At 40.4% G+C, this 25,965-nt stretch overlaps 1 protein-coding gene across 7 annotated transcripts in view; it reads right to left on the reverse strand.

Moving 5' to 3' along the window:
• nbeaa (neurobeachin a) overlaps window positions 1–25,965 on the reverse strand; it is a 145,655-nt gene that overhangs the window by 7,166 nt on the left and 112,524 nt on the right. For 6 of the 7 annotated variants that reach the window (XM_057820700.1, XM_057820698.1, XM_057820696.1 and 3 more), the window contains 17 exons: window positions 24,637–24,698; window positions 23,247–23,311; window positions 20,137–20,245; window positions 17,670–17,836; window positions 17,464–17,588; window positions 13,592–13,741; window positions 11,126–11,262; window positions 10,925–11,042; window positions 10,341–10,443; window positions 10,157–10,272; window positions 9,904–10,016; window positions 9,241–9,381; window positions 9,021–9,140; window positions 8,806–8,958; window positions 3,775–3,939; window positions 3,613–3,702; window positions 3,024–3,216 (listed from right to left, as the gene is read on the reverse strand). In XM_057820700.1, the coding sequence (XP_057676683.1) occupies window positions 3,024–3,216; window positions 3,613–3,702; window positions 3,775–3,939; window positions 8,806–8,958; window positions 9,021–9,140; window positions 9,241–9,381; window positions 9,904–10,016; window positions 10,157–10,272; window positions 10,341–10,443; window positions 10,925–11,042; window positions 11,126–11,262; window positions 13,592–13,741; window positions 17,464–17,588; window positions 17,670–17,836; window positions 20,137–20,245; window positions 23,247–23,311; window positions 24,637–24,698 (2,127 nt within the window). The remainder of the gene's footprint in view (window positions 1–3,023; window positions 3,217–3,612; window positions 3,703–3,774; window positions 3,940–8,805; window positions 8,959–9,020; window positions 9,141–9,240; window positions 9,382–9,903; window positions 10,017–10,156; window positions 10,273–10,340; window positions 10,444–10,924; window positions 11,043–11,125; window positions 11,263–13,591; window positions 13,742–17,463; window positions 17,589–17,669; window positions 17,837–20,136; window positions 20,246–23,246; window positions 23,312–24,636; window positions 24,699–25,965) is intronic. The other variant, XM_057820697.1, reaches the window with a different exon arrangement.

Genomic DNA, 25,965 nt, shown 5'->3' on the forward strand with positions numbered 1-25,965 from the left:
AATAAATAATTTGGATAAAACAGAGAGGGCGCTGTGCATGCCTGCGCACTTGAACGCCGTGGCCCTGCTCTCTTTTCAATCTTCCCCTCCCACCCTGACGCCCTCCGCGAGTCCACATCTTTGTATTTTCTTATCGATATGCAGCAGCTAGGAGTGAAAAACAAACTAAAGACAGGGTAATTGAAAAGCAAACAACTGCAGTAGGAGTGGGGTATGGAAAGGATTCAAAATGTTGAAGATGCTATACAGAAACCTGTGTCAGCTTCGTTGAATGTAAAAGAATGTGCCGCTTTAGTCTCATATGGAAATATATTTAACAAACTTTTGATCATAAAAATATGTAAACTATTTAAACATTGAGAAAACCTTTTTTCTACCAACTCGAAGAGATTAAAATAAATGTCAAATCCACTATCCGCCTGTTAGAACAGACACACAAATATAAAAGATATAAATGTTTGTTGAATGTCCATCTTAGTTTTGTTTGAATGGAAGAATTCGTTCTTTAATTTGTTATCATTATGCATATATGCACAGGCATTGTCACAAATGTGATCACACAAAACGCAACCACGCATCGCATCCCCGCATTTCCTCCTTCTCCTGAGTCCTCACAAATAAAACATAGAATTTTTTTTTTCCGGCCTCGTGCCTACAAATGAAATATAAAATTTCGGGGGGTTTTCGGACTCGGACCTGCAAATCAAGTTAATTGATCGGCGGGCCGGGTCGGGCTTTAATACCCGCAGGCTGGTCGGGTCGGGCTGGATTTTTTTAGACCCGATCTAACTTCTATCGTCATGTAATGTTAGTAGGGCTGCAGCTATTGATTATTTTAGTAGTTGATTAATCGATGAACTAGTTTGTCGAATAATCGAGTAATCGGATAAGTAACATGAACATTTTTTAAATACCTGAGCTGAGCCTCAAATGGTATAAAAAAAATTAATAAGGATCTATGTACAACAAAAGAAAAATTGGCTAACTTAAATAGCAAAAGTCTGCTAGCTTAAATGCTGTAAAACGTAATTTTTTTTTTTTTTTTTTTTTTTTTTTTACAATGCTCTTAACAAATGGTTCAGACACATATTCCAACAAAAAAAAAAAAAACGGCTAAATATACCCATAAACTAAATTACGAATACATTAAAAAAACATTAGCACAAACAAAATCTTATTTTATGTTGGTCTTAACATGGAGCAGCTGGATTCAGCCATGTGAAATGAGGCAGACTAGAAGGCAGTGTATCCACTCAAATCAATAAAACTAATTGCAAACACTTTCAAAATAAACCATGACAACGCCACAATAATTAAACGAATACTAGGAACAGCAAAATTTAATTCGAATCTTTTTTTTCCAAATCGAATACTCGAGTTAATCGATTAATCGTTGCAGCACTTAATGTTAGCATACCGTACACTTATTCAGCCTGTTGTTCTCTATTGTATTTTAAATTGCCTTTCAAGATGACATGTCTGTTCTTGGTGCTGGATTATATCAAATAAATTTCCCCCCAAAAAATGCGACTTATACTCCGGTGTGACTTATTTTTGTTTTTGTTCCTTTTCATTGCGCATTTTTTGGCTGGTGCGACTTACACTCAGGTACGACTTATAGTCCAAAAAATACAGTAATTATTATATCTAATAGCATCATGCAAGCACTTTGAAACGTTGTGAAAAAAATTAAACGAATGGAAAAAATTTGCGTAGCTTTAGCTTGACATATTTACGTAAAATAAACAATAACTGCCCGTTTTTTTGCGTTTAACCAAGAATCTAGACTATTTTACGTTCATACCTATAGAAATTCTGGGATTTACGCATTTATTTATAATAATTTCAAATTTTAAAAGCCCTTTGTTTTGTGACGGCTGTCATGTTGGAATTTGTATCTATACACAATCGCGTACCTATACATTAAATAATCAGGTAATTTTCGGCCAACTGCCCGTTTTTTTGCAAAAAATAGTAATTTAAACATTTCTGCATCCATACAAAAAAAAAAAAACTCTGCTTTTACGTGTTTTATTTTATATAACATTTCAAAAACTAAATACAACGAGGGCCAGATAGCGGGCAAGAGGTCCTACGGCAAAAGTAACATATGACCTTTCATTCAACTTAAATAAGTTGTGATTGTGTATAGAAAAATGCCAAATTTGCTTTTGTTGAGTAAAATTAAGATGATTCGGCATGCTTTCCTCAAGTATTAAGTTTCTGATGTGAAAATTGAGTGATTCATTAGTTGTTGAAAATCTATGTCAGAATTGCGCTAAATTTAAAAAAATTGAAGTCGCCATTTCGGGAAAAAACGGATATGATATGTTAAATATAGCTATTGATCCTGAAAATATAGGTGATTATCTCTGCATTTGGTGATTTTTGTGCATCTAGCGTAAAATCAGAGAATTTTATAGCCGTTTTAAGTGCCTGTTTTGCTTAATAGGTCGCTAGCGGCTTTGGTTTTGAAAATATTTGAATTTTAAGTTTTTGAAAATAGGTACCATACGGAGCGACCCCCCGCCCCATTTCCCATCTACTGATAGTGAAGTCTATGCACGATACCATTATAAACCTAGGAGATTCTATTTCTGGACAATGGCTAGTTCTTCTTGATCAGCATGATATGAAAAATACTTAGTTCATTAACTCATAGACTGCCATTGATAGTGCTAGACCTACCATCCATTTGAACCACCCTGAAGTACTATCAGAAAAAAAAAAAATAGTATTTACATTCATGCACTTCAAAGTAAAAATGACTGGCATTTGGGACACTGACCTAATTCAGAATCATAAAACAGATTATTTGCCTCATCTGCATAATATGACTTAAAACTAATATTCAGCTGATCAAGAACCATATTTGGAATATTACGTAACTATGTAATAAAATTTAGAAATTATAGATATTATATATTTAGAAATTATATTTGGCTCATTCAGAACATTATGAAAAAAGCAATAGACTCAAGATACAGTAGCTGTGTTAATCTGTTGCTAACAGACCGACTGACCGACAGTGTTGTGCCAGCGGTTGACAGCAAAGAGACGGCTGCACGTGACGGTGACGGCGGCGGGGATGCTGAGATGAGGCAACGTGTTGGCGGCCACGTGCGTGACGGGAGAGTTGGACGGGAACTTCAGCACCATGATCACGTCCTGCTGCATCTGATCCTTAAACATCAGAGGACTCTGAGGAAGGAAACACTGGTGAGAGAGACAGAGAGAGCCAGAAAGGGGGAGAGGAAGACCAGGGGAATGGAAATGGAGGAAGAGACAACCAGGGAGGGAGGAGGGACGGGAAAAAGGCCAGATTAGTGGGAGAAGAGGGTCACGGCGGGTTCACACCAAGGACCGATGGGTCGGGTTGACGTGCGGGAAGCAGAGAGGCTAAACAGCGAAAATGGTATTAAAAAGGCAAATGTTTCGAATTAAAACAAAAAACAGCTAGGAAGGTAATGTGTCGGTTTGTTTCCTTAATTCCTTCAAAAACATGTCGTGTCATGAAACCTGTACCCAATGACCAAACGTAATGTATGTGATTACTTTGTATATATTCATTCAATAAAAGGATGAAAAGAGTGTTTGGTCGCCATATCTCACCAGGTGCATGGCGGAGGATCGAGGAGGGTGCGGTTCAATGAGCAGCTGCGACGGAATCTGCCCGCACGCCTGAATCTGCGCCTCCATCACCTACACGGACACAGACTCATAAATAGGAGTCTCATCCAACACCCTATGGCTCGCAGCGACCGATCTGACAACCTCTCGCTGCACGGCGTCCAGATTGTCCAAGTTGATGGCACCCTCGTAGGATAGGAAGTTGAAGACGTTGAGCGCCCGCACCGCCTCGGGGCCTCTCTGCTTGTACCCGAAAATCAGATCGATCCACTGATGCAGCTGACACGACACGAATTCGCTCTCCAGCGCCTAGAAGAACAACCAGAGTTTGTTATAACATAGCTGCTATGCTAGCAGGCTTTTTCTTCCTGCCTTCGACGGGGGCAGACATGTTTCCTCCCTGCTCCTGCTTGCTGCTATCTTCATCAGTCTAGTCTGTCTGCTTTTTTTGTATTTCCTTTGTGGATCAACTGTGCTGGTCTCTCATACAAAAATGGATGTGATTAGTTGGTCTCTCATCACAATTGATGAGATTTTTTCAACAAGACACGGTGCACCAGGAGAGCCGTCTTGCCCAGATGGTACCTTCGCCGCTGGATACGTGAGAGATTCATGGGATCACTGGAACCCAGCGTGTCTTACTGTCCTATCTAGGAGTGGGAACCTCTTGGTAACTCACGATACGATACGATTTGCAATACAAAGCTCATGATAACGATGATCTGACGATATGGCGGTACAATGATTATCGATACATTGGTCGGGAAATCATTCTAGGATATTCTACAAACAACTAATAAACAGAAAAACAAGCTTCTGCTGTGAATTGGAATGAGTTTATCACTAGTAGACGTCCAATCCGTTTGCCGTTTGCCAAAGCTGCCACCCTCCCACGTCTATGGCCGTCAGTGGCAGCCATTGCCAGGCAATGAGGTAATTTTGGGCCATTTAAGGTCATTTGCCTGTTGACTTTCAGTTACTTCCTGTTGATTTTGGGGTATTCTATAGGTCACTTCCTGTTTATTTGGAGTTACAGAACAGGAAGTGACCTGCGAATCACCCAAATGAATAGGCAGTGACTCAAACGCAACAGGAAATGACCTGTAAATGCCCTAAAATGAACAGCAAGTGACCTGTAAATGCCCTGAAAATCGGACAGAATGACCGAACGCTCTGGTTTCGAATGAACGAACGTTCCCAGTCTAAATATATTGGGCGTCAAGCACCGTCAATGCAGCCTTAGAGTTAATTGAGATGCTATTATGGTGGAAGATTTTGGTAGCAACTTGTTGGTTCATTTTTATTTTTTTTAGACATTGACACCTTTTTAAAACCATATTTTGATTCTTGGCAGGAGCATATCGATAACCTTTTGGGATACAAAGTATCACGATATATCACCATTTCGATATATTGTCACACCCCTAGTCCTATCTGTGGAAGATATTGAGGATATTTGGCTGTTTGTCGTGATGGTCGTGGGGTTCCTTCTGCTTGGCTTAGGAGGTGCCCTGCTCTACCGGAAAGTTTCCAAGATGGCAGCTTTCGAGGAAATCAACAAATTGACCACGGATCAAACGGTGAGATTCAAGGCATTGGAAGACCGCGTCGAGGCTCGGATCGAGAACTGGCTCCGTGGACTCACGGCTCGGTCCGAGGAAGGATGGAGAAAAGTGGATGCTACTTTGCACCAGGTGACTGAACTGTCGAGGCAGACCGTGACTATTGGTAATGACTTAAGGGACCTGAGGTCTCGCCTACGCCATGAGGAGCGCGAATTTTACTGAAGACCAACTGTATTGGGACATATTAAATTACTTATGCGGCTTAATTCAATTATAATTTTCCTTTCCCTTTCCCGAACACCCTTACCCAACCCCTCCCTTCTCCTGGAGAGAACCGCATAGATGGCCCTATCTCTTGCCCTTGATCTCTTCCCAAGGCCGGTCGCAGAGCCGTGCGACCCTTATTTTGTCTACAGACACGTACAAATACTGATACACTTGTGCATACACACACTCACACAAAACCTCGCCCCCTCCAGTCCACCACCGCCTTTTTCTTACTATCACTACCCCCTCCATCCCTTCCTCCAGCCATGACTGGTAGTTCTCCTTTTTTGGTACAAAAAATCCCTCCACGTGAACTGTGCATCCTGTCATATCCCTGCTATGTTGTATAATATATGTGTGTCTACTTTTAACTTGCTCTGTAGTTTCTGAAGAAGAGAGAGAAGTTGGTGGTGTGGAACGTCTGCAGCGGCCCGGCACCAGCTCACTCATCGAACGGAATTTCATTGTCAACTTGTGAGAGCTGATGTTAATGACAAATAAATCTCTGACTCTGATGGGCAAGTTTGCTGAGGAAGGCTTTGTACTATGATTGGTGCCATTACAGAAGAATAAGTTAAGGTTAGGCTTTATTGTTTTAAATGAACAGACATCTATAGTGTGCTACAATGAAGCTGCTATACCTGGGCTCACGCTGACAGCCTTTATATTTTCAGAAGACTCCGTCCGCTGCAATTTAGGAATTAAAAGTAAAGAGGATTTGAATTTTTTCTGGATAAAATTAGTTGTGCTAGCTGGAATTAAAAAGTTTTTGGGCAAACTTGCATTTCAGAGTAAGCAGAACATGAAATCTTACGTTGTGCTACCCTGAATAGGTGCTGCAACGATTGACTAACGATTAATACAAATAACGACTAATGATTGATTAACTCGACAGTAATTCGATTAGAAAAAAAGCTTCAGAGTCAAAGTTTGCTGCTCCGAGGATACGTTTAATTAAGAGTGAAGTTGTAATGGTTTGTTTTGAAAGTGTCTGCATTTAGGTGGATATACTGCCCTGTTGCGGCAACCGTGTACATGACATGTATCTAACATGGCTGAATCCAGCTGCTCCATGTTAAAACCAACATAAGAAACGTTTTTGTTTGAGCTAATATGTTTGTTTATGCATTCCTTATTTAGTTTAGAAGTATATTTAGCAGTTTTTTGTGAGAATATGTGATTGAACGATTTGTTAAAAGCTTTGGAACAACAACCAAAAAAGTTAGCATTTTATAGCATTTAAGCTAGCAAACTTTTGCCGTGCAAGTTAGACAATTGTTCTTTGGTTGTACAGTATGTAGATCCGCAACTAGTTTTTTTTTTTTTAACCGTTTGAGGCTAAGCTCAGGTATCTTAATTTGTTTTTTTTTTAATACATTTATTGCTCTTGTGAAATAAAGGTGCACTTCTACATCATTTGAAAAAATGCTCAGGTATTTTATTTGGTATTCACATTTTATGCTCTTTTGAAAGTGCAATCTTGGCAAGTCAAAATAAATGTTACTGCAAGCATAAACACTTTTTGTTTTGTTTTACATCTCAAATGAATTCAGCAAAGCATTAAATATTTGTAATCCGATTACTCGAACTAACTAATCGACGACGACGGCTCTATGCAGGGGTCAGAGGGGGCAGTGCTCGAACAAATAAATGTCTTGCCCCCTCAAATACATATTTTTGAAGTTGAGAAAGCACATTTTTAATATACTCACAAAATGAATACATGACAAGTTGATAGATTAACATCGAAGACGACATAGCATCAGTTCTCTCTCATCTCTCTTTCCCTCCGCTTTGTGCAAATTCACAGGATTATCAGCGCGCGCGCACAGGAAAACATGCACAGCCCCCAGTAAACATCCATGGGCGCCGGGGGCAGTGTTGTTAATCTTACTTTAAAATAGTAATTAATTACAGTTACAAATTACTTCTCCCAAAAAGTAATTGCGTTAGTCACTGAGTTACCTGAATGTAGGAGTAATTAGTTACTTGGCAAAGTAACTGGTGATAATTTTCATGTTTTTTTTTCCCTTAAAAAAAAAAACAGGTCACACAATGTGAAGTTTATAGGGTTTTTGGGACATGTGGCCCTAGCCCAATTCTTTACCCTAAACTTAACTAGACAACTAGAGTAGAAGTTTTAAAACTGTTTCATCATTTAAAGATAGATTTAAGTTACGTTTTGCCGATTTAGGAGTATTTTAGATAAAAAGTTACTTAGGTTCGCTAGGAAGGTTCTCTACAACAGAGCCTTCTTGAGAAGTCCACTGCTTTAAGATGGCAGCTGTTAAAATAAAAAAAATAAAAAAAATACAAACAGCTGTTAAAATAAAAAAAATAAAAAAATACAACTTCTTAAAAAATAATAAACCCTAGAACCAGGTATGACTGCAAGGATTCCCCGGAGCTGGGCCTTCTCTGTAACGCATCTAGTTTTTTATTATACTTGTTGCCGTATCTGTCATTTGCATCTAGTTCTGTATATATATGATGTCTACCGGAGCATCATGTGGGCGTAGTTTGTAAGCTATCGGCTACAGTCAGGTATTATTGGAGCCATCTAGCATAGTAGCATCGCTTTTGCAACGGCGTCACCCTCCCTTGCCTCCTCCCCACTCTTGCTCTGCTCTCTCGTCTCCGTGAGTCCGTCTTTTTCAGATTTTTCTAGCATCAGTCAACCAACATCACAACGCATAGTAACGCATGCCTTTCCCGCCTCAGGAATGGTAACGGCGTTGCCAAGATGAGAAAAGTAATTAATTAGATTACTCACTACTGAAGAAAATAACGCCGTTAGTAACGCCGTTATTAACAACACTGGCTGGGGGTGATGTGTACATATGATGCCTTCTACACATTTCTGACTGCCCCCTCATACATGCCTGCCCACAACCTTTTCTGCTAATCGATAGATTAATCGATTGCCTAAATAATCAATAGCTCCAGCCCTGGTAAATTGTGCTACTCTGAATTGTTTTTGACCAATCAAAGCTTTCTGTGTAGTATTTTATATGTAAGTATCCTATAAATGGACACCTACAACTTATGTGTGAATATTTTCTTAAATTTTGTTTGGACACTCAAAAGCAGGGGTAGCCAACGTAGGTCCTCGAGGGCCCCTATCCAACTTGTTTTCCATGTCTCCCTCCTCCAACACACCTGACTCAAATAATCAGGATCGTTATCAGGCTCCTGCAGAGCTTACTGATGAACAGATCATTTGATTCAGGTGTTTTAAAGGAGGGAGACATGGAAAACAAGCTGGATAGGGGCCCTCAAGGACCAGAGTTGGCTACCCCTGCTCTAAAGTGTCGAACTTACCGCATTTGAAAGGCTACCTTACCATGCGGTTGATGCGCACAAAGTCTTCAGGCTTCTTGGCCCACACTGGCAGCTCCACATCGCAGACGGGCATACCGTCGTCACGCACGCCGAGCTCATACTCGTTGCTATTGACAAACATCTCGGGCAGGTAGTAGAACTCCGGGATCAGTTCCTAATGGACCGCCGCCGTAGAATCAGATGGGGCAAATAAGGAAGTGCGTGGCTCTACCTTACCGTCACGTCCGCAGTGTCTCGCTGGCAGTTCCTCCACGAGCGGCCGATGCCTGAGAAGGTTCGGTCGGCGTGGTCGAACTTGCCGTCGTTGGCATTGAGGAAGAAGGTGGTAAAGGGTTCCTAAGGACACACATAAAAAAATACGATGGTTGTGCTTAACTGGACTCTCCATGTAGGACGAGGCACACTATAAGCCATATCCGCTATTATTGTTACTCACTATTCTGAGCATCCAAAGGAGAGTAGAGCGCGCCGTGGAATAGAGAGTGGCGTAGTGGTCGGGGGGCGAACTGTCGTCATCCCACGTCTCATAGCGCTCGGCGTAGAACGCGGCCCGCTTCGGGTTCAAAGCACCGAGGGGCTGCAGGAAACCAAAGAGGGTAAAAACAACAGGAGTTGGTTCAGTTAACCGTAAATTATGTATTTATAAGTCGGCGGCACCCTTCAATGTCTTTTTTTTCTTGAATCAGCTGATAAAATCTTAAAATTTCCAAAGTTTAGTGTCACCTGTTTGGTCAGTATAGAGCACAAGGTTTGATTTGGTAGTTTTTAACACCTCTAGGACAATCATTGAAGGGCCCTTGAAAACAGGCAAAAATTAACACCAACTTGAAATCAACGTGTCAGACTTCTTGTTTATGTTTGGACAAAGCTACTTCAGACTTTTTGTGGAATTGCCTTATTAGTTTGTTGCCATGTTCCATCAACAAAAAAAGCACTCAATCTCTAAGAATTACAGAGAGCTTTGCAAAAGACCAAAATGGCTTTTTAGTAATAGAGAGGCTATTACCTTACGCCAAAAGGACTTCTGACTTTTTTTTTTTTTTTTACAGCTAATGAGCTCCTGTTTCAAAACAGCGTGAAAGCATGTGAGCACTCAAACCTTGGAAAGGTCTCGGAAGTTGCCAGGCAACGTGAGATCCAGCTCCTCTGATTCATAGTTGGTCAGCACCCAGGGAAAGACGGGATACTGGTTCAGGTCGTTGTACGTCCTCCCTATGGACACCAATTAGAGAGATTGTGTGACATTTGTCAAGACCTTCAATTACAAGTTTTCTTAAAGACTCCAAACGCTTTTTGCCATTTATATTCAGAATGAGGCGAAATAGAAATTGACTTAAGTAGATAGTGCAAACCTGCAATGGTGTTGAGGAACATGAGGTACTCAAAATTGGAGATCTCCCTGCGCTGCCAACGCTGCGTCATGTTGGATGACTTGAAGAGCTGACGCGGTGTGGCTAATGAAATTCGCCTGCAAACACAGAAACGTCAGTGTGAAATGACAACGGGCAAGCTTGCCCATTAGCTGCCTGTACCCACCTGGCCTGAGGAAGGCCGTAGCTGGTTCCCACTCCGACCCGCGGTAGGCTGTAGACCACTCGCTTGACCGTGGCCTGGTCGGGAAAGTTGAACATCACCGATGCTGACAAAATAAAGGACAAAGCATTATTAATCACCTCTCCAATTTGGAAAACCCAAAATATTGCAAATCTAGAGTCACCCAACTGTCATGTTTTGTCTCAATTTGTTGTACTTAATTGCAAAACTGACCCCAAGAACAAAAATGGTGGATTTCCTGATTGTTTTAGACAATGGTTCGAGATACTCAATTGCAAAACTGACCCCAAGAACAAAAATGGTGGATTTCCTGATTGTTTTAAACTTTTTGACTCATGACAAAAACATCAACCAGATGTATTGCATCTATAAAAATTGGCTTTTGGCAGCGAATGACCATTCGTTCCAGTTTCCCCCAGTTCACATGGATTGGACCTCTACTGGTGATAAACTCATTTTAATTCAAAGCAAAAGGATGAAAAGATCCGCTTAGGCCTATGATCATCATAGTGAGTCAAACGTGACTGCGATAATTCAAAATGTCTGGGGAAAAAGATCAGTCTTACTTCTGTTGGCCATGAAGACCTCTAGACCGGTGTTGTGCAGCAAGTAACGTCTGGAGAACACGGCTCTGATCTCGCTGAACATCCACTTGCCATGGAGACCCTCTGAGTAGGCCAACACCTGTACACGGAATGGAGCAACAAAGACAAAATTAAAACAACGTCAGGTTGGTGACACACGAAGTCACGTTTTTGCATCATTGCCTTGGCGTCGGCCTTCTTGAAGGCGGGGTCTTCCTCGTCCACCTCGAAGTAGATCTCGGTGGTGGTGATGGAGAGCGTGCCGCGAGCCACAACCACTGGCGCCACCAGCTGGGCCGGTGTGCTCAGCACCACGGGGCCTGGAGGGGGCGACGACGTATAACTTAGATTTCAAGCGGACTGTCAGTATCGCGTTTCTTTTGCCACGTGTTATTTTTGTGCATAAGTTCATACCACATATTTGAATTTACAGTGATCCTTCGTGCTTCAAACTTCACACCCTCAGTCTTTTGCAAAAAAATTTTCAATTAAAAAATTAATTATTTAATGCAGTATTTTATAGAGCTGTTCCGATCACGTAGTCTCTCACTGTCGCTCCTGCCCCTTTCCTTGGTCAGGCAGTGCACTGGAGTTGCTTATTAAAGTTAACGATGATTGACGGATGCTAAGGTTTGATCTTGCCGGAGACGCTTGAAAGCAGAAACTCCAAAGGACCGCATGCGTCAATCATCGTTTAACTTGTTGAACAGTTGCTGTGTGTTAGTGAGCAGCTTGAGTGGATTTGAGTGTACTCACTCAATGAAACATTTAATAAGACAAGCATTTTTCTACTATATTCTTGTTTGAAAATAATTCGGTGGGACAGTAAAATGTTCAAACTTATCATAATTATTACATTTGAAGTTCTTAAACCCTGTAATTTTGCTGTTCTCTCACTCAGAAATCATGGAGGGGTCTGAAATTTTCATCGTCAGTGCATGTCCACTGTGAGAGAGATAATCTAAAAAGAAAAATCCAAAAATCACACTGCATGATTTTTTAAGTTATTTGTGCGACACAGCTGCAAATGCGTAAGTATTTGAACACCTGTCTATTAGATAGAATTCTGACCCTGAAAGACCTGTTAGTCCGCCTGTTGAAAGTCTACTTCCACTCCAAGTATTATTCTGAATCAGATGCTCCTGTTTGAGGTCATCAGCTGCATAAAGACACCTGTCCACCCCATACGATCAGTAATACTCATACTTGCAACATGGCCAAGACAAAAGAGTTGTCCAAAGACACAAGAGACAAAATTGTATAGCTCCTCAAGGCTGATAAGGGCTACGCAGCAATTGCTGAGCAGCTTGCTAAAAAAAGTCTACTGTTGAAGCAATCATTAGAAAATGAAAGAAGCTAAACATAACGGTCAATCTCAATCGGCCTCTGTAATTGCAAACAAAGGCTACTGTACCAAATATTAACGTTAGTGTTCAAATACTTATGTGCAATTGTATCACACAAATAAATCGTTTAAAAAAAACAAATATTGTGATTTCTGGATTTTTCTTTTTAGATTATCTCTCTTAGAGTGGACATGCACCTACGATGAAAATTTCAGACATCTCCATGATTTCTAAGTGGGAGAACTTGCAAAATAGCAGGGTGTTCAAAAACTTCTTTTCTTCACTGTACATGAAAGTTTTTTTAAAATTATACTTTGGGGAAAAAAGTTTTTATAAAATTGTAACTTATTTGTATCTCTTTGCAATTCTAAATCTGAATAAATACATTGAACACAACAAAAATAATAATGTTTGGGGGAAGTGGCGCTACTTCGCGTTTTTCACTTGTCGTGTCAGGTGATGGTCCCCATTAACCGCAAAAACGTAGGATCACTGTAGTTGAAAAAAATATTAATTATCATTTAACAATAGTATTCGGCACAATATGAGATGTTATTGTTGTTTCGTTGGCTAATATCTATCTATACTTATTTTCAAATACAGGTAGTCTCCGGGTTGCGACATACCCGACTTACGTGATTTCGACGCCTGTGAGTCCGGCATTTTGTCGCCAGTCATTTTTTGTTTTGTTTTCAGTTGCGTAAACAGCACCTAGTTCCCGTTGCCATTCTTCACGTCGCATTTGGGTTACGTTGCCAGCACAGGAACGGAACTCGTTCGTAACCTGGGGACTACCTGTATTACTGATTAAACCATTAGTTTGTTTTCAACATCAACAGGTTGGTCCCTAACCCTCTTTAGGCGAAGTGACTTCATCGTATTTAACTCATTGCCTGCCATTGACAACAATAGACATCCAATTCATTTAACTGGGAGGACTGTAAATGCTCATGACCACTGTACCAATGACAGGTCTAGACGTCGAATCCATTTTGTCATCTCGCGCCGTCATTGGCAGCCAACGTCTTCAATGAGTGCCCAATAAAGGGTAAAAAATGTATATTTTTAAGAAATCATTAATTGATTAACTGATTCATTGATAATCATTTGTGTGATTAATGGAGTTAGTTCTGATTGTGTTAATTATCATCTCTTCGGCTGTAAGCCAGCTAACACTTGAAACCAGCCCAACTTGCCTCGTGAAGTAAAAAGTCGCGGGCGGAAAGGCACTACAAATGAAAACAGTTGCGTCACCAGAGTGCCACCCGAATGGAGCGAGCGCAGGTCTGGCACATCGTCTTACCGGCAAGGTTGTCGATCTCCTTCTCCTGCAGCAGGCTGACCGCGTCATCATCGCCCTCCAGCATCAACTCAGCCTCAGGGTTCTGTGCAACCGCTGAATGGCTGCGAAAGGTCTTCTTGGACTTGGCCCCCTCTTCCTCTTCTTCTGTGCCTATTTCAAGAAGACCTGATGATTGAACCTTGCACGGATGCCAAAAAAAAATGAAACTTAAGTGAAAGCTAAATACTGTTTTGCTGTTATTCGTGTTTTGCTCATACTCGGAAAAAATGCATTTCCCGTAACGGGTAAGGGCGTAGGTTTGCATAGGGACGGCAGTTACATTACAATACCAACTTTTCAGCATGCTGAAATTCAATTCAACTTTTTAGCAACCGTATTTGCATTATATAATGAGTTCAGTTATATAATACATCTAGACTGCCTTCCCATGTGCTGTAAGGATAGAACAGACCCTACCATTATTAAGTGAATTATTTTCATCATGTTCAGACTTACATTTATCTGTTCACTTGGTGAATGTGACGGTCTATTTTTCGCCCAAACGCACGTTTGTTTGGCTAATGATTTGACCCCAAACACAGACACACATGCACTCACAGCCCGACAAATTCATGTCATGTCAACATGCCGCCTTCTCCACTCTCTTCGAAGAGGAGGGATATTAGAAGTTTTTTTTTTTCTGCCAGCAGGATTAAGTAAGTAAAGTAAAGACGTCAATGATGTGGAAGTGGGGGAAACACCACTAATGTTGCTACTGAAAGTCCAACCTGCATCTAGAGTTAGTATAACATTAAACTGTGTGAACTTGCTAACCTGCAAAACTACTGCGTTCAGGCCAGCCTCCACAAGGAAGGTGTGTGTGTGTATGTATATATACTGTATGTATATATATATATATATATATATATATATATATATATATATATATATAATGTTTTGTTTTTTTTTTAATTATTAAATTTATTAGGATCATGGAAGCTTCCACTTGGGGAAAATATATACATAGAGTATATCCTGTATATACATAATATAATAAAAATATACACAGTACTGTGCAAAAGTTTTAGGCAGGACACCTGCCTAAAACTTTTGCACAGTACTGTATATATTTTTATATATAGACCCTACCCACGTGACGTCACAACTCCTTCCTCCTGACTGGTGCCGCACACTTGTCCGTCAAAACATAGTGTTAACCTGTTACGGCTACGTACATTCCTCATATTTACGGCGTGTTTTTCTGCTCCTTAACATTAATAATCAAAATGGTGAAGGCGTGTGTGGCTGTTGGTTGCACTAACAGAGAAGATGGAAGGAGAGGCTTGAAGTTTTACCGTATTCCGAGGGATCCAAAGAGGAGAGCGAAATGGACGGCTGCAATTCGACGTGAAAACTGGGCACCAAAAAAATCACCACAGACTATGTAGTAGTCATTTTATATCCGGTAAGATGCATTTAAGATATACTTAGAGGGTTTTGGGCTGACAAATAACCACAATTAAGATAATTGCTAGGCTAATCGCCGACAACATACACGTATGTATGTAGTGAGAGTGCTATCGCTAAACCATATAAACATTAAAAGCCTTAACTCCATTGACAAACGACATGAAATACATTAGACTTGACAGTGGATGTTAGCAATAACAAAAGATTTTGAATTGAAAATTTCGTAACTCACCTTTCCAAGCACAAGATAGATTCCTGCCGAATTTTCGTGGACGAGGACCTGTTTCACCCAACCAGCAACGAAGTATTTATAAGCCTCCAAGCTCTTGAAGTTTTTCAAATTTTCGTGAGAATAGGCTGATTTTGTGTGGACAAGATAATTGTAAATATCAGCGTAGCAGATGTCAGGCAGACAGGGCGAAGACAGTGGGTCGAAAAACATCGATTTGGGCATCAAATATGGATCTGGCGACTGTATAGAACGAAGCTTTTCCATATAACGCCTTTTATGCAACACATCCAGTGAGTTTACGGCATCCGAAAGCACCGGGCCAAAGCACCATGAAATGCATTTTAAATTGCTCGATCAATTGAAACCAATGCTAATACAGAGACAAAATGACGGACAAGTGGGCGGAACCATACAGCGAGCACGTGGTTTTGTGACGTCGGTGGGTAGGGTCTATACATATATTTTATATATATATATACCGTATTGGCCCGAATATAAGACGATGTTTTTTGCACTGAAATAAGATTGAAAAAGAGGAGGTCGTCTTATAACTGCGGTCTAAAAAAAAAAAAAAAAAAAAAAAAAAAAAACTGCGGCCTAGACATATACCCATTCACGACGCTTGATGGCGCCAGTCATCAATGAATCGAATGCTGAACGCGACTCGGGCGGCCAAAGGGAACCCCTGACACGAAGAAGAAAGTGGTAAGAAGGAAAAGAGAAGAAAATACCGGTAATAGAAGAGATAACCGAAAATGGAGAAACTTCGCGACAATTTGGAGAAAAGTGGGTCGAAGATTGGCCAGGTTAACCGGTGTTTGGCCATTCCTTACTACGCGGCGAAACGTCCTACACAATGCTCAGGGCGCTTGCATATGCATTCACACGCATGCGCACATCGGTTGGAAGCGGCGAGTACTCACTATTTTTGTTTTTATTTAGTTATTTAGAACCTTTTCACAGCCTCAAAGATACTTTTTGCATGTATTACCCTCTCATACTTTTAACCATTGTGTTTTTTTGTGTTAGCTTTGAAGCAGTTGACCACATTAGTCACGTAGCGTATTTAAATCGTCCTTATTTGACATAACTACATTTAAGTATTTTCTGCAGGCATTTCTTTAGTACGTTATTCCTGTATGCATCTAAACAAAACAAGTTTAGAGCGCACGGTAGTAATTTAGGTGTCAAATTCGACTAATGTAGGACGTTTCGCCGATGTAGGACATTTTGGCAGAACACCGGCAGCTGAGGAGAAGTTATGACGCAAACTTCAAGTTGATGGTGATAAATGAGGCGGTGTCTTCAAACAACTGCAAAGCGGCTGTGAAATATGGTGTCACAGAGTGTAATGTACGGAGATGGAGAGCTCAAAAAGATCGCCTAAAAAATGCTCAGTCAGAGAAAAGCTTTCCGTGGTCGTTTCTGTATAAAAATTAATTTGGTGTTCAAAAAGTCTTTTTTCAAACTTAAGTCTTGAAAAAGAGGGGGTCGTCTTATAATCGGGGTCGTCTTATATTCGGGCCAATACGGTATATATAGTATAGGTAATTTAGATTGTCTTCCCATATTTTGTAAGGATAGAACTGACCTTACCGTCATTAAGTGAATTACAGAACTTTTATTATGTTCAGTCTTACATTGACTCCATTTCATTTGCCGAATGTGCCAGTCAATTTTTCCCCTCAAACGCACGTTTGATTGGCTGATGACACACACCCACACGCATTGACAAACCGACAGAAATACAACGTGCCGCCTCCTCCACCCCATTCAAAGATGGGGGCTATTAGACGTTTTTTCCACCAAAAACAGCCACTGTAAGTAATGTAAAGAGATGTCAATGTTGTGGAGGTGGGCAACACACCACTAATTTTGCAACTGATAGTCCGATAACAAAGAAAGAGGAATATTTACTTAAAGCAAGTGGAAGAATCTCAAGTCAATACAGATTCATTTTGCATTAATCATTTAGTCTATCAATTAATTAGATTCATATTGGTGAGATATGTATCCCTGAACCCCATTCACACAATCTGTTTGGTCATATTAATGTCCCGTTCCTAGCAAAAAGCGTACATGCAGGTTATAATGTTATATCGTCCCTACCAATATTGAGAGCAAACCTGCGCCCTTGGAAACGAGTACTCGTGTCACCCATGTACCCGGCTCATCCCGATCAAAAACTAACCGTAGTCCTCAAGACTTTTGAGCGCCACGTCAGCGTGCGTGGACCCGAAGGCGTTTCTCACGAATCTCCGTCTCCTGCGCAAGTCGTCCTCCCAGTAATCAAGACGCCAGAAGTCGTGCAATTGGCTGAAAAAGATGCACGATAAACAGTTGGTTATGGAACAACCTTGGCTTGTGAGCGAAAAGCGAGGTTTCCCGGCGACCGACCTCTGTGACATGGTGCCCCAGGCTCCGTGCTTATTGGTGAGGATATTGAGGATCTTCTGCTTGAGCTGGTTGGCGGTCACGTGGTCTCGGTGCTTGGCGGCGCTGATCAGGTGGTCGCACATCTTTTCCTCTTCGCGACGGTCAGCCGCGTACTGGGCGCAGTTTGACTGTAAAAAGTAGTTCAAATAGTTTAAAAGTCACTTTCTTTACATACAGTGTTGGCCAAAAGTATTGGCACCTCTGCAATTCTGTCAGATAATGCTCAAGTTCTCCCAGAAAATGATTGCAATTACAAATGCTTTGGTGGTCATATATTCACTTATTTTGCTTGCAATGAAAAAAAAAACACAGATGAGAATGAAAAAAAAAATCATTTTACACAAAACTCCAAAAATGGGCAGGACAAAAGCATTGGCTCCCTCAGCCTAATACTTGGGAGCACAACTTTTAGACAAAATAACTGAACAACTGCTTCCGGGATCCATCACTGAGTTTCTTACCATGCTCTGCAGGAACTTTCCATTCTTCTTTGGCCAACTGCTCCAGGTCTCTGAGATTTGAAGGATACCTTCTCCAAACTGCAATTTTCTGATCTTTCCACAGGTGTTCTATGGAATTCAGGTCTGGACTCATTGTTGGCCACTTTAGAAATCTCCAGTGCTTTCTCTCAAACCCTTTTCTAGTGCTTTTTGAAGTGTGTTTTGGGTCATTGTCCTGCTGGAAGACCCATGACTTCTGAGGGAGACCCAGCTTTCTCACACTGGGCCCTACAATATGCTGCAAAATTTGTTGGTAGTCTTCAGACTTCATAATGCCAAGCACACGGTCAAGCAGTCCAGTGCCAGAGGCAGCAAAGCAACCCCAAAACATCAGGGAACCTCCGCTATGTTTAACTATGGGGAACGTGTTATTTTCTTTGAAGGCCTCGTTTTTTTCCCCCCTGTAAACTATGTTTATGGCTTTTCCCAAAAAGCTCTAATATTCTTCCAAAACGTTTTTGGCTTTCTCGTGTAGGTTTTGGCAAACTCCAGCCTGGCATTTTTTATGTCTCTGGGTCAGAAGTGGGGTCTTCCTGGGTATCCTACCATAGCGTCCCTTTTCATTCAGACGCCGAAGGATAGTACGGGTTGACACTGTTGTACCCTCGGACTACAGGACAGCTTGAACTTGTTTGGATGTTAGTCAAGGTTCTTTATCCACCATCCACACAATCTTTCATTGAAATCTCTCGTCAATCTTTCTTTTTTGTCCACATCTAGGGAGGTTAGCCACAGTGCCATGGGCTTTACACTTATTGATGACACTGCACACGGTCAACACAGGAAAATTCAGGTCTTTGGAGATGGCCTTGTAGCCTTGGGATTGCCCATACTTCCTCACAATTTTACTTCTCAAGTCCTCAGACAGTTCCTTGGTCTTCTTTCTTTTCTCCATGCTCAATGTGGTACACACAAGAACACAGGACATAGGTTGAGTCAACTTTAATCCCTTTTAACTGGCTGCAAGTGTTATTTAGTTATTGCCACCACCTGTTAAGTGCCACAGGTAAGTAACCGGTGCTGTTAATTACACAAATTAGAGAAGCATAACATGATTTTTCAAAGGGTGCCAACACTTTTGTCCGTTCCATTTTTGGAGTTTTGTATAAAATGATCATAGTTTTTTTTTTCCCATTGTCTTTTGTGATTTTTCATTGCAAGCAAAATAAATGAAGATATTACTACCAAAGCATTTGTAATTGCAATCATTTTCTGGGAGAAATTGAGCATTATCTGACAGAATTGCAGGGGTGCCAATATTTTTGGCCAGGACTGTATGTCATCCTTTGCAGTACAGTTGGGGAAAAATGTGGGGTTTTTTGGGGGGTTTTTTTTAGTTGCAATGGTCGAAACATTAAAATTCATATTTCAAAATGTACATCAATCTGTATTTTATGCGGTTCACATATTTACACATTAAAAAAATGAATAATTGAATCAATTTACACATTGACATCGGTAGACATCTAATTCATTTAAACTGGGAGGACTGCCAGTGAATGTTCATCTTTGCAAGTGAATGTTCATCTTTCAGTGCTATTGACGGCACTAGCTGGCACTGAATGTTCATGTTTTAGTGCCATTTGACAATCATGTCTATTGCCATTAATGGCAGCCAATGAGGTAACGAGTCGGTCACCCAAAAATGACCTCAAATTACTGGTAAGTGACCGAAAATCTATATGAGCAAAGCAATCCTAATCAATTTTTCCAAAAATTGCCTTTTCTGGTTACAGAAGAAGTTGTATTTTACAAGTTCATAAGTGTTAAAAATTAAAAAAAAAAAAAAGGGGTCTGTGTTGAACATTTGTTCGTAATGGTTGGTAGCGTAATTCGGAGAAGCTAGCCTTCCAAATTATTTCATGTCAATGTTCAACCCCTAACAAATACCAACCTAGGACCTAGCTACGGGGCACTACCGCACATACCTCAAACTCTGCGTGCTTGTGCACGTCTTCGGCTCGTTGACGGTTCAAGATGAACTCAGCCTCGTTGGCCACACGAACGATGTGGTCCTTCATGGCGTGACATAGAAGTCTGACAACACACAAACGCGCATGCCACGGGGTGAAACATGGATTGGTAAATTTATTAAATTGTCAGTATTGAAGAGTGTTTATTTGGTACACAATGAACTCAAGGTGAAAAAATATGAGGGGAAAAAAAATGTTTTTAGGTGAAAAAAAATTCTACAACAGTGAAGTAATATTCATCAATATTATTATTTCTATTACTATTAATTGCAGGCTGAAGACCTGTCATGTTGGTGTGTACACCGCGTGTCATTTTGGGCTATTCTTCCATTATTTGTGGACAGATCACAATGAAATTTGGTACATTCTACTGATTGCATTGATCCTTGAATTAATTTATTTTTTTTGTATCAGGGCTGATTAATTAATTGCAGAATTAATAGTTAGGAGTTAGCTATTAGAGGACAGCCATCAGCCTGTATGACAAACTAGTCCTGGTGAGATTAAAAAGTTAAAAAAAAAATTTTTTAACAGTATAATACAAGTACAATACAAAAGAAAAACATGTTCAAATCTTATGGGGAAATGTCAAATTTTTGGCGATATAAATGATTATTTTTAGGAAAAAGAAACAGTCATCGTAATACAATAACAATAACACAAGTCTAAAAAGTCCTTTTTTCAAGAAAAATATTAATGTTTTCATTTTTTTTACCTAAATGGTTCAATTTTTTAAAGGGAACCTCGGACTGAAAGACTTGTAGGCTCTTATAAGCTACAATTGTTCTCTTTTACTAAAATATGTTATTAGAAACACTTAAAATATTACCTTTGATTTAAAAATCTATACTATTTAGTACATAATTTGGCCTACGGTGGGTGCAGTGTTTTAAGTGCGCAATGGACACTCGGGGTGATGAAGTAGATTGTCACTGTCACTCGACGGATACTTCCGGGTTACTGCAATTCCTTCTACGCGGCGAGACGTCCAACACATGTGCTCAGCGGTTAAAAGCGGCAATACATCATTTTTGTGTTTTTATTGGGTCTTTTATTACCTTTTCATTGCCTCAAAATACTTTTGCATGTGGTTCCCTCTCATACCTATAACCATTGTGTGGTAGCTTCAAAGCAGATTGTTGATCTGTTGACCACATTAGTCACGTAGTATATTTAAACCAACCTTATTTGATATCACTACATTGAAGTATTTTCTTAACGCATCTTTAGTATGTTCTGTCTGTATTCATGTAAACAAAACAAGCTGAAAGCGCACGGTAGTACTTTGGGTGTCAAATTCGCCTCTTGTAGACATTTCTCCAGTGTAGCACATTTTGACACTCATCTCATCCTGTCCATTGAGTTTATAATGACATTAACGGGTCACGTCCGTCATCCAATGCACCTCGCCTTTAAGTAGGGGGCCTGCCCACATCAAAAGGAGTTATTCTCAAACACGCGCACACAGCGATCTAACGACGGATTTAGGTTGAAAAAGTATGAAAGCTGTACCACATACAAACAGGAAGGATTGTCTCAGGAGTGATTTTTGCGAGGATTCAAGGTAATTATTATATTTTTCGTAACATGCAGGCATTTTGAAACGTGAAAAAAAATCAATGGGAGAAATTAGCCGCTACGGCATTGGTATCATAGTTCCCAATATATCCGTAAAATGAATGCTAACTACATGCTTACTACTTGCTTTTAACCAAGAATCGAGACTGTTTTAAGTCCATATCTATAAAGAATTAAGGGATTTAAGCATTCATTCACAAGAATTTCCAACGGAAAAAGCTTTGTTTTCATAAAGCGGCCGCAGCACATTGGACATATTTACGTAAAATAAATGCTAATTGCCCAGTTCTTTGCTCTTTTAACAAAGAATTGAGACTGTTTTACTTCCATATCTATAAAGAATTCAGGGATTTAAAACATTTATTCTCAAGAATTTTCAATGGAAAAAGCTCTTTGTTTTCATAAGGCAGCCGCAGCACATTTGACATATTTACGTAAAATAAATGCCCGGTTCTTTGCTCTTTTAAAAAAGAATTGAGACTGTCTTACGTCCACATTTATAAAGAATCCAGCGATTTAAGCATTTATTCACAAGAATTTTCGATGGAAAACGCTCTTTGTTTTCATAGGGCGGTCGCAGCACATTCAACATATTTACGTAAAATAAATGCCTCCTGCCCGGTTCTTTGCTCTTTTAACAAAGAAATGAGACTGTTTTATGTCCATATCTATATAGGATTCAGGGATTTAAGCATTTAGTCCCAAGAATTTTGAAAGGAAAAAGTTCTTTGTGATAATAAAGCGGCGCTACAGTGGCTTAAAGACTAGCAGCACTTTCGACATATCTACATGAAATAAATGCTAACAGCCCGGTTCTTTGCTCTTTTAACGAAGAATCGAGACTGTTTTATGTCCATATCTATAAAGAATTCAGGGATTTAAGCATGTATTTCCAAGAATTTTCAACTTAAAAAGCTCTTTGTCTGTGTATCCACTCGGTCAACTTTGATGGAGATAGCCCCCCTATTAATCGGCCCCACGCCCCGTGTCCCACCAATATCATTATGAAGTCTATGTCCCGTCTTTTCTTTTCATTTGACCTTTGCTGCTCGTTTTGGAAATATCGACAGTGCTGTGATGCTCATTAATATTCCTCTCGGGTTCAAATTGAAAGGGTTGAAGAGATGACATGTTTATGTCGCTAGAGTCATACTCTGGAAATCCGGCAGCGTAACCATGTGACGTCACCGCCCAGCGACGTCAAAACAATGGCGACCTACTAGTTAAACTAATTTTACAAATTGTATAAAAACGAAAAAATCAACAGGGGTTTATCTGTGAAGAACTAGAAGTCTTTCTATCCGTGGATCCCTTTAAAATTATAACTTTAGACAGATTTTTTTGTTTATTTTTGCAAAACAATCACTGATAAATAAATACACTACCGTTCAAAAGTTTGGGGTCGCTCTGACCCCAAACTTTTGAACGGTAGTGTATATTTTTGTAGGAATCCCACTGTAAACAAGAGTGATATTTCCTGTCATTACCTTCCTTCATTGATGAGCTCAATAAATGCCAGTCCTGCATTCTTCTGGATGGAATTCTGCCATTCCTAAAACACAACAATCACTTATTCAAATATTTATTCATGTATTTCCAAGCAGAAGATAAACTAATGTAGCTTTTTGGGTGTGGCTGCAATGAGGGAGTTGCTAAAAAGCCATGAGCGCTGCACATTAGCCATACACTGATGGAGCTTTTAGGGCCTCCAAGGGCACACGAGGGAGCGCGTCTCCTGTTACGTGATCGATATCTACACTCGGGTTTCCTCTCCTGGGCCACTAATGGCGGGAAGGCCGGAGCCTGCCTGGGTAACTCAAGACGAGAGAGGAGGAAGACGAGGAAGCTGAAAAGAAGAAGCAGACACTCCCTGATGGACCAGTCAGACGAGAACATGCGAGAGCCAGGTGCTTGGATTTTAAAGACAATATTTCGAATGAAAATCCTACTTTTTGTCCAAAGGAAAAACAGCATGGGGGTAAGTTCATTTTCAGTTTGTACTGGTTCTGACTTCATCTACTATTGACAAACTAATTTGAATTCTTTTTAAAATTTCACCATCAGTGCCACTGACTATGATAGACGTCCAATCAATGTCTCTTTTCATTCTTCAGCCGTGAATTTCAATTAGTTTATCACTAGTTGCCATCCAATCCATTTTAACTGTAAGGGCTGGTCATGAACGAACATACATTCAGCGAGTCCCTCCCAGTTCGGATTGGACGTTTACTATTGTCGATGGCAGCCCATGAGTGAACTCGGTTGACATAGGCAACGCACTGCTTTAGGGCTACAACTAACTTATTTTCATAATCGGTCGAACGATAAATTAAACGATTAATCAGATAAATGTAACTTATATCAATTATCTTCATAATTTACCTTGAAGTTGTTTTAGGCATGTTGTAAGTCATGAAGACAAAATGGATGACTATTTCCTTCAAAAATAATATTTTATTACAGTTTCCTGATTTAACTGTAGTCTACAACTGTATCGATTATCAAATTCGTTGGCAACTATTTTAGTAATCGATTTAATCAATTATTGTTGCAATCTTATTAAGAAGCTAGTTCAGACAGTTAGATGTCTAAAACTTGGCAAAAATGAGAATTGTTGGATTCCAAAGTAAAAGCAGATATTTGTTCATATCCTATTTTGACTTAACAAAAATATAATGACAAAATCTGATAATATTTACTACTTAATAGTTATATGTATGTTATAATTTTAAAATTTTACACAAGTTTAAGGTGAAGAAGGTCCTAAACGATTAATTGGTTATCCAAATAGCTGTCGATTAATTTGCTAATCGATTAATTGTTGCACCTCTACACTGCTTAGAACCTGTGAGAAGTCGGGTTGATGGGAAAACTGACCTGAGAGCAGAGCAGCATCACGAGCTCCACCACTGAGGTGCTGGACTTCATACACACCAGACCTACAGCCCGCGGAAACACTTAGTCACAAGTTTTTTCTGATCACACGCATGCTTACAAATACACACTCTGTCGACAAAGCCCAAAATATCAACTGTGGTTGTCCAAATTGAAGAGTTTATAAAAAGCATGCGACAGAGAAGACAGACCAAACAATGTAAGAAGGAGAAAAAGTGGAAGAAGAAAAGAGGAAAAAGACTTGTGAAGACAGTGGAGGACAAAAACAGGACACCAAGAAGCATGTGAGAAGCCCGAAGAGTCAAACACATCTTTGAAAATCAGTAAACTATAAATAAGTCATCATTAAAATAACTGATTAGCATTAGCTGATGCTACATGTTACAAGAAAGGATGCCATACCTGCTTGGTGAATGAGTGAAGCAGCCAGCTCGAAGACAACCAAAACACGCACTCTGTCACTCAACCACTAACTCACCACCTCACCCATTGACCGGGTTTCTCTCTCTCACCTACTCAGTCACTCATTGACCCATCCGATCTTTCAATCACTACCCTTCAATGAGATATTCACTCAGTCACTAACCAAGTCAGCCACTCACTCATTTGCCTATCCAGACACTTGTTGAAATACTCAGTCACACACATTTACAACAGGGCTGCAACGAACGATTATTCTTATAATCTATTAATCGGATGATTAATTAAACAATGAATCAATTAATTGGATAAATTTTAATTTCTTCAATTACCTTCACTATTTAACTTGAGGGGCTGTTGTAACTGAAACGTCCCTACAACATTGCATGGACATCGGGGACAGTGCCTCTGGATTGGCAAACCGGGGTGGTGGTCCCCCTTTTTAAGAAGGGGGACCGGAGGGTGTGTTCCAATTACAGAGGGATCACACTCCTCAGCCTCCCCAGTAAAGTCTATTCAGGGGTGCTGGAGAGGAGGGTCCGTCTGGAAGTCGAGTCTCGGATTCAGGAGGAGCAGGGAGGTTTTTGTCCCGGCCGTGGAACAGTGGACCAGCTCTACACCCTCGGCAGGGTACTTGAGGGTGCATGGGAGTTCGCCCAACCAGTCTACACGTGTTTTATGGATCTGGAGAAGGCGTTCGACCTTGTGCCCCGGGGGAGTCCTGTGGGGGTGCTCCGGGAGTACGGGGTACCTAGCCCCTTGTTAAGGGCTGTTCGGTCCCTGTACGACCGGTGTCAGAGTTTGGTCTGTATTGCCGGCATGAAGTCGAATTCGTTCCCAGTGAGGGTTGGACTCCGCCAAGGCTGCCCTTTGACACCGATTCTATTCATA

The sequence above is a fragment of the Corythoichthys intestinalis genome, chromosome 18 (genome assembly GCF_030265065.1).
Source record: "Corythoichthys intestinalis isolate RoL2023-P3 chromosome 18, ASM3026506v1, whole genome shotgun sequence".
NCBI classification, from domain to species: Eukaryota; Metazoa; Chordata; class Actinopteri; order Syngnathiformes; family Syngnathidae; genus Corythoichthys; species Corythoichthys intestinalis.